This window comes from Solenopsis invicta, chromosome 13 (assembly GCF_016802725.1).
Source record: "Solenopsis invicta isolate M01_SB chromosome 13, UNIL_Sinv_3.0, whole genome shotgun sequence".
Classification (NCBI taxonomy): Eukaryota; Metazoa; Arthropoda; class Insecta; order Hymenoptera; family Formicidae; genus Solenopsis; species Solenopsis invicta.
Genome location: NC_052676.1, coordinates 1,230,422 through 1,239,752, shown reverse-complemented (window position 1 = coordinate 1,239,752; position 9,331 = coordinate 1,230,422). Strand labels below are relative to the sequence as shown.

The window sequence follows — 9,331 nt, the reverse complement described above, 5'->3', positions numbered from 1 at the left end:
GCAGACATTTTCTTCGGGATTTTCCAAAGCTCTTCTACGTCACAGGTAGTATTAACATTGTTACATTGTTTTACATGTAATATGCGTGAATGAATGTCTCTTTCCAATCCTTTTCCAATAACAGTAAAAATTGTAGTCCACAGCATATGAAGGTTATGCTGATACAACCGGGATTTTCCCAGATCCGTGCCAAAAGTACATACGAAGATAACATGTAAACATATATGTAGAAGAGAATGTCATGTGAGTGCCATCGCCACTACATATAAAGTCATCGACGACGAGGCGCAAAAATGCAATTGTAAATTTGTTTCATGGTGAGACGCTGCTATTTGTAAGACGTTTCTTATCAACAGAAATCTCCGTGATAAACTCCAGGTGCTCCAGTAATCATGATGATTTATCTTCAGGTAAGATTAGATTTAGCAGAAAAAATTGTGTCCTACATAATTCACGTAGATTAATATTTAATTTTAATGAAATAAGAGAAAGTCGTTAATTCCGATGTGTCACACTATTTTTGAATTATATTTTTTAAACAAAAACTAAAAATAAAGCTTTGGAAATAAATACAAGTAAAAAATACTTACTAGTGAAAAGAGCACTTTCTAGTATGCATTACTTATTTCCAAAGTTTTATTTTTAGTTTCTGTTAATTCTTATAACTATTTTAAATTTTGCAATTGACTATATTTTTCGAACGTAAGATAATTAAAAATAATTGCTAAACTAAACCGACATAGCAGACAGTAACGCCATACATTTAAGCGGATCATGTTTTTATCGGTATTAATGAAATGAAATGTTTAGTTTCCTATCTGAAAAAAGTTCATGTTAATGATCGATAATCGTATTTCTCGAAATTTATTGCTGACGCTTTTCTGTAATGCCAATTCTCCTGCTGTGCTTACTTCGTGAGCTACTGTCATCACGGAGATCGCGTTTTGATAGTTACGTGTATAAAGGGTTAATGTGTGTAAATTGTAAATTATAGCAAAAGCTGCGTAGCACGCGCCTGTTTTGCTAGTCTAAAAAATAAAAGGGAGTGTCTCGCTTTAAGAGATCTATGTCGATATTGGTGTCTTTCCTTTAATCGTCTGTTCGTAATTTTATTCAGTGGAGGGAAACGTATAATCTTCTATCAAATTTAATATTTAATCTGTTCAGAACAAAGCGATTCTCTTTCTCTTGGTAATAAATTTTTATAATTTTTCTCTTTTACAATGAAAATATCTTCAATAATACGATATACTTTCATTCTATTAAGACCCTCATCTATTATTTATTATTTCTTATAAATAATCAAGAGTCTCTTCCTGTGAAAAAAATTATAATTTGCTGAAAAGATTAACCTGTCTTGTTTGCTGCAACGATAATCAGACAACTAAGTCAGTGTTGGATTACTATTGTTAACTCCACGTCAACGGAGACTTTAATGAGAGCGAATGACGTTACTTCAGATAATACATTTGTTTGACAATTAGTCAACGTGCCGCAATCCATCGTCGTACGCCATTTTATTTTTCCCATTAGACAAACGGATTAATAAATAGTTACTCGGAAGTAGAATAAGTAAAGCTCATTCAACTTGTTGTGTCAACGACACTTTTAACATAGGACAGGTAGGTTAATTACAAGTTATAATGAAGACTGACTGTGCAAAGAGAACTTTAAATTTTGTCATCAAAACGCAAATGACGAGGGACTGAATTTAGCTTGTTGTGTAAAACTTTTTTATAAAGTGAAAAAAAATATTTACATGATTCTTCGCTTCTGACATCATAGTCCAACACAGTGGAAGTGAGGAACCAGTATGTCTTAACGTAGCATACTTACATCCATTTCCACCAACCTAGATTAACTTTGATCTCGGTTCAACTTATTCTTTATCTTTTTCAAATTCTTAGTACTGAAAAAGATAAAGAGTAAATTAAATTGAAAAAGTTAATCCGCATTAATGGGAATGAACATTAAATCTCGGCTTATCAGATCAAATGACCTGCCAATTTTGACCCAACAATCGATTGGCAAACATGTATGATATGCAAATATGTGTGAATAAGCAATTTCTGATGTCAGAATTTAAGTAAAAATAATGATGAACTTATCTCTCTGAGATTTAACGAATTAAGGTAAATTCGATCAAGACTGACGTAAGAATTGACAGATGAGGGAATGTCACGTCAATGACATACAATTTGAGACTCTGAAGAAATTTAATTAAAAAATCTTGGCGATCCGAAATATATTTCTCGCGGAAAGGAATTTATTTTTTACTTGTACACGAAGATAAGGATCTGCGGAGTTAAGATTCGAGGGAAATAAAAAAGCGCACAGAATTTACAATGCCTTTTTAGAGGCAAGATTCTTTTCTGACAATAAAATCAATTACCGGGTATTTCCAGCTAGAAGACGAGGAAGTAATGACTGACTCGAACGAGAGGTGTGTATACATAAACGCGTTCAGGGTCCGAGTGAAGAAAAAGTAACTTGACTTGAAATGAAGAAGAGGTTTTTTTCACTTTTATCTTCTCTTCTCACTCCTCTTCACCAAAAATGTATTAGTCCGTTTCTGATTGTTAAGATTTAAGTAAATCAAGCAAAAATTTGAAATTACACACAATTATATAAAAAGGCTTCCTTTAATCAACATAAATTAATCATGATTCTGCGTCTGTATTTTTGAATTTTTTTATTTTCTTGCAAAATTCGTTTAAATGTAATATTGTCATATTTTCTCGATTTTTTTCTCGTGTAATCCAAGTCTGGATCTCTCGTCACGTCACGTCACAACGAGCAAAACATGACGAGCCAGTAGTGGGAAAGAGTGGGGCCAGCTAAAGGCATTCTCCTCTAGCGTCTCTTCGTGATTCAGACTTCAGACTCAGTTCTGCCTCTTTCCGTTTGTCGCTCGGATGTCCAACGTTAGTCCCACTAACTGATAGACTCTACGTCGATTTTTCGTTTTTGCTGAAACTCCAAGAGTGTCGAACAATGTCGTTCCTCACGGTGAGTGTTAATATTTACTCTCGTTCTTTCTCTGCAATTCTATTTCGCTGTGTAAAATGTTTGAAGATTAGGAGACGATTTTATAAAGTGCTCTAAAATTCGTTGAAGTATATTAATATATTGATTGTTTGCATTATTAGTATTGGCTCTCGAAGAGCGTAAGCACAATGCACTGTACATTCTAAAATGACCCTTGACTGCTAAGCTTGGAAGTTCAACCGCGATAAGTCTTATCAAAACACTTGCGGACACATTCCCCTCTTCGCGAATAAATTCCTGAATTAATTTCCAGCGAGTATGGTAGAAGTAGTAAAAAATTATCAGCCTCAATTTTAGAAACGTTTAAAATTTTATAAAAGTGTTGGACTATTTACTGAAAATATGAAATTTCTTCTTCTCTTGATTAATAACATAAAATTTTCAACATAGTCAATTATAATACAATTATAATGATTGTTATACTTCACAGTTACAAAATTGATTGAAATTTGAAGAAAATTCCATAAATGGAGCAAATTCATAGCGATAGTTTCGGAACACTCGGTGGGGGAAGTTCTCTCGTGTGTGCAATATTATTAATGTTTAAACACGGCCAATTTTTGTGTCGTTTTATCAAGAATGACGTCAAAGATTTATATAATAATGTTATAATCTCAATAGTCATAAATATATATATCTGACTCTTGACGTCGTAGATTAAGCAATTCTGCAATAAAAAACAAACAACAAACGATAGTGTAAAATTATCATGTAGAATCGTCGGAAAACTATTTCATATTTTTAATTCATTCATTATATTTTTAACATTAAATATACTTTGATTGTCAATCTCACGTTGAATGTCATTCTTTATTAAGCGAATAATAAAAAATCCCAATTCGTTAAAGCAATGTTTTCTTTTTAATTCGAGACAAATATTGATTTTATTAATAAGTTTTCTACTGTAATTTTCAGCACGTAATTTGCACACATTTTAGCGTTCCAGAAAATCGCATATCGTTTCGTGAATATATTGTAGTCGCAAGAAATTATAGTTTAGATTTAGAATTCGGGAAGTTGTGTCAGACTTTCAGACAGGACAATTACCACTTAACTAAAATTCTCTGTATTATGGTTTTATGGCCTCTAATAAGTTAATTGGACGAACGTGTCTATTTGAGACCTTTACGCCTTATTTATGTAAAAATTACGCGCCATTCTTACGATTCTCGCGGAATTTCCTTGTCGTGTTCGCTTGATCATTCATAAATCCTTACGTCACGTGCAATTACTTCGAGCTATTTGATCGCGAGCGAGAGAACAAAAAAGAGGAAAAAAAAGGAGAGTTCGACTCCGAGGTAAATTGTTTGCGACCACTTTTGTCATGAATTGTACACGATACGTGATCGCCATGATAACGTTGTATGTACACTGTGAACAAAGAATTCATATAGCACTTCATTGCCATCGCAATATTAATCAAACGTCCCAACTATTTCAATTAATAGCTCGAACAGATCCTCAATTTAATTCACAGTCCTAATTAGTAAGGCAATTTTAATTTAAGCAAATTTTCATTCTTTAGTTTAATTTCAATTCATGCCAACTTCTCTTTTGAGCTTTGTTTTTTACTTTAAATGTTTACTATAATATTTCTAGAGAAGATCTACGTATCTCGCAAACATTGTCGCGAATACATACATGTAGTACATGTGAATCATTTAATTTAGAATAAGAGATTGTGATTTTCTTAAAATCTTTTAATTTTAATTGCTTTTTTCATTTCAAAACTCTATTTCTAGCTTTAATTTATTAAAATGAAGATTTTTATTTGAATTTTAATTCTAATTCTAGAATTCCTTTAAAGAAATGAAGAGTTGCTGTCTCTCCGTGTAACGACATTAAAAATTAAATTATATACACAGAAAAAACAATATTGTTGAAGTATCTAAAAATTTAGCTAGATATAAATCTGAAAATAATTTTATTGGTCCCTCAAAACAATTATGTAGGACGTTTTAGCGGTGATGATAATGCTGTAAAAAATTTTGTTATTTTTTTTAACTTGAACGTCTTATAATTATTTTAAATTATAAATCAATTATAAATTTTCAGATACTTTAGCAAACCATTTTCATCATGTATACTTATCAATTGTTTCCTTACATTGAAAAAAAAAATTACATTACGAATTGCGTTAGAGGGGGAGGGGGCAGGTATTGTCGTCATCAAAAATGCCACTTTTGTCAGCCGAGAGCTTTCGTCACACCTGAATTTCAGTCATGAAAGCCGGATGCCCTATGATGTCACGGTACTGGCTTCGCCAGCTGCTTTCACTCGTCGTTAGTCTCCCCGATTTCCGATCCGGTCGCAATTTCGTCGCAATTGCGCAGGAAAGTAACGAACCGCGGGTACATGTTCTTCCCCAAAGGAAGTTGCAAAGGAATTGCGCGGTTTACGTCATCTCGGGGTGGAAAACCTCCGATATATACGCTAGACGGAATGACAATCGCTGAGAGGACGATTGTTCTGCCTCGCAAAGTAAAGAAACAAATCTCAAATTTTTACTATTGGAAACTGTTGATCTTTAAACGATCGGGTGCTATCCAGATGGAATCAGTTGGCAGCGGAAAAAGCTGGCGATTAACCGAGGCGACGAGGCGATCGGTTCAACGATATAGCGATCGCGTGTCGACACGGTTTAGAAATTCGCATGAATTATAGGTCATTGTCGCGAGTATCGTGTGCATTGAGACTGAAAAAAAAAAGAAAAACGTATCGGAGGCCCAGATTCCTTTTGCGACGTCTCATCCTCTACGTCAAACGCGCGTGTGTGTGATTCCTTCGTCGTCACAGCTTTCTCCGCAGCGCGAGAAAGTTTTTTTTTTCCCCTCTTAATCGAATATTCGACCGAGAGAATGATGCCAGCAGCGCGTGCATTTCATTCACGCGGAACGTCGTTAATCTTTTTGTGCTTGGGGACACGACTTGAAGATAGATCGTGTGTAGACTTGAAGATAAATAGCCGTCGACCAGCAAATTGAATTCCTTTTTACTCTTTTTAGTCATCATAACGCGGAAGTCTCCGAGAGATCTCTCATTTAGAAATTAAAATCATTAGAGAGATTTTAACTAGCTTTATTTTTCCTGTATTGTATAATCAACCTGCTAGAGCGGCCTGCTTCGTAAAATGCATTATTATTGTTACAATGAAGGACATCATTATATAAGTGATCAGAATCCATTTTTTATAAGTAATTTTCCTCTCTCTCTCTCTCTTATTTCTAATTCGTTTTTGTCGTTTTGCAGGTGATATCGTTGCTGTCGGCAATCAGCATGATTTCGGCGCAATGTCTAACAGGAGATGACGTCCCCACGGCGATGAACCCAATGTCGAGGGTGTTGCTGACAGACGCCCGCTTTGGCTTCGCACTCGACAGTCTGAAAAAGACCGCGCTGATCGAGTCGAAGGACAACATCTTCTTCAGCCCGCACAGCATAAACCAGGCTCTGAACTTGGCGTACTTCGGCGCTCGCGGTACCACCGAGGAGTCCCTCAAGCGGGCCCTCCGCATTCCGAATGAGCTCTCGAAAGTCGACGTGCAACGCTACTACGCCATCGAGAGATCGCTCAATCAAATGCGTTCCCAGGTGAGCGATTCCGGCGCGATTGCGTAATTGTACGATTTAATTCGTCGTCGTCACGGAAGGTATGTCAAGGTGATCATCGCGCGGTTTATCGTTACACCGACGCTGGGAATAGACCGTGCTGGGATCCCCAAGGCTCCAAAGATGAGTGTTATAGAATCGCGGATCTCCTTGGCCAACTTTTAAGATCGTCTTGTTCAGCGAAACAAGCTCGCATGCAAATTTCAATAACGTTGAGATTTCCGTCTTGAAGAAATCATTCGGAAATAATAGAAGTAAATTTCAAGTTCAAGTCAAACTTTTAAATAAAACGAAAAACGAGAAAAATTAAAGTCAGTTAAAAACTATTGCAGCAGCGCTTTTTAAATCGAAAAATGAGAAATTTAAAAACTGCTCCACTCAGATATAACTTTAAATTAACTTTGGACTATATTTAAGTCAAATAAAATGATTTAGCGAGTGTACAAAGTAATTTGGACATTTTTGAACCAAATTGTTTCAAGGATAAAAATTTTCTAAAAGTCACACCTGTGTGAGCTTAGTGTGGAGGAACGACTTTGTTAAAACCTATTATCTCGGCGATTTCGCGCGCAGAAATGTTCAGAAATCTTGGAAGAAACGGTTTCTTTATCCCTGGTATTTCTCATTTCAGATGAATGGATCTGCAGATTCCTACGATTACAGAATCGCCAACAGATTTTGGATTACGAACGACAGAAAGCTGCGCGAATGTATGCTCGATTTATTCGGCGATGAGCTACAAGTGACTGATTTCCGTACAAATCCTGCCGAGGTGAGAGATCAGATCAATAACTGGGTCAGCAATATGACGAAAGGACACATTCGCGATCTCCTGCCGCCGAACAGCATTGGCGAGGACACTGACCTGGTTCTGGCAAACGCGGTTTACTTTAAGGGCCTGTGGGCCCATCGTTTCGACCCGAAGAACTCCAAACGCGATATTTTCTACGCTTCCGGCACGCAAAACTCTTTCACCACTTTCATGCGTCAGAAGGGAAATTTCAATTACGGTAAGCGTTACTATCAATCACTCGAAATTCATCGTATTGATTTCATTGATTGATCATTAAGTTTAGATAATTAATTTTTATTTTTGAATTAATTATAAACGAAGTGTTTTGTACGCTTTATTTTGTAAAACATTCGTTCAAATTTACTTATAAATTCTAGTATCGCATATATTTACAAAAATGTAAGAAATTTCTTGAAGTGAGATTATGAAAAAAATAGTGTTCATTTTGATAAACGTGAAAAGCGTAATCTAGATGCTTAAAAAAATCGATATAAATCTGGCATTTCACATAACCTGCACGTAACCTAGTTTTAATGATCTTTCTTTCTGATCCTAACGTTTTTCCTTTCAGCTGTCTCTGATAATTTAAGAGCATACATCTTGGAATTACCTTATAAAGGTAACGAGATATCGATGTTCGTGATTCTCCCGCCGTTCTCCACCGCGCGATCTGTCCAAAATCCTTCCAACGAGCCCCAGGACGGAATCCGTCAGCTGGTAGAACGTTTGGCGACGGAGAAAGGATCCCGGGAGCTACGCGAATTGCTGGACGACGGGTTACCGCCACGCGAGGTCGAGGTCAGCCTGCCGCGTTTCGAGCTCGAGCGAGAGCTGCCGATCGGACAGCTGTTGCACGCTCTAGGCGCCGGTGAACTGTTAGCACCCGACGTGGCCGATCTGCGCGGCTTTGTCGCGGACGGCGAGCGAAGCCTGCATCTCGGTGATGCGGTGCACCGAGCTCGTATCGAGGTCACGGAAGAAGGCACCACCGCGGCTGCGGCCACCGCGATCTTCACCTTCCGCTCCAGCCGACCGACCGAACCTGCCATCTTCAATGCCAATCATCCGTTCGTCTACCTGATCTACAACAAGGCTGAGCACACCATCGTTTTCACCGGTGTCTTTCGTTCACCTGGCGTAACCCAGCAAACATATTCCCTAACTCCCGGCGCTGTTTAAATAGGACGTGTGCCGTTTAGAAGAAACTCATCCTTAAAACGATAGTTGAGCAATGGAGTCTGATGTTATGACAAAAATCGATAAATTCGTTTCTTTACTCCCCTTGGTCAGTTGACACCATCCTTGAGAGGATCAGTAGTTTCTCGTGTGGCACTGAACAATTTTGTTGATGAGTGATCAGGGATAATTGATCCTTTATATCCTACAAAGCTGACTTTAAATCCTGACGTCGCTGATCTCTTCGAAGTCTGCGTATTTTCGAAGGGTCGGAGAAAGAGCATTCTTCGACAATTTTTTTGTAGGAAGTCTGTTGCATGAATCTCATTAATTTATTCTTATATTAAGATTTTATACTTTACGCCGGCTCTTTCTTATTTTTAAAGTTAGACGAAGACGAGTGTAAAACAAAACAAAAGTTTACACGTAAAGGCGCTAACGTTTTTGATGATGTATAGATAATAAATTTTGATGATGTATAGATAATAAATTTTGATGAAGGGTGATCTCGCCGAGTGACTGAAACAGCTGTTCAATAGATATTTATTTCCTCCTTCAAATGTGCAAATTAAATTATTCTTTAATGTGTTGGAAGAAAAAATTAAAAATTGTAAAAATATATTAAGCGGAGATTTATGTAATAAGGGAAAAATGAATAAAAATGCTTTTAGACATAAATATAATTAAATGTTTCTCAACTTATTT

General features: G+C 36.7%; 1 protein-coding gene across 2 annotated transcripts; it reads left to right on the top strand.

Moving 5' to 3' along the window:
- Positions 1-266: 266 nt before the first annotated feature.
- LOC105199560 (serine protease inhibitor 88Ea) lies at positions 267-9,256 on the top strand. 2 transcript variants are annotated; one of them, XM_011166712.3, is made up of 4 exons: positions 267-410; positions 6,298-6,639; positions 7,289-7,667; positions 8,022-9,256. In XM_011166712.3, exons 1-4 carry the CDS (start codon positions 393-395, stop codon positions 8,627-8,629), a joined length of 1,347 nt encoding a protein of 448 aa, XP_011165014.1. In that variant the 5' UTR covers positions 267-392; the 3' UTR covers positions 8,630-9,256. The 2 variants fall into 2 exon arrangements, with proteins under 2 accessions (XP_011165014.1, XP_011165015.1); XM_011166713.3 differs by lacking the exon at positions 267-410 and adding an exon at positions 2,857-3,009.
- Positions 9,257-9,331: the final 75 nt, after the last annotated feature.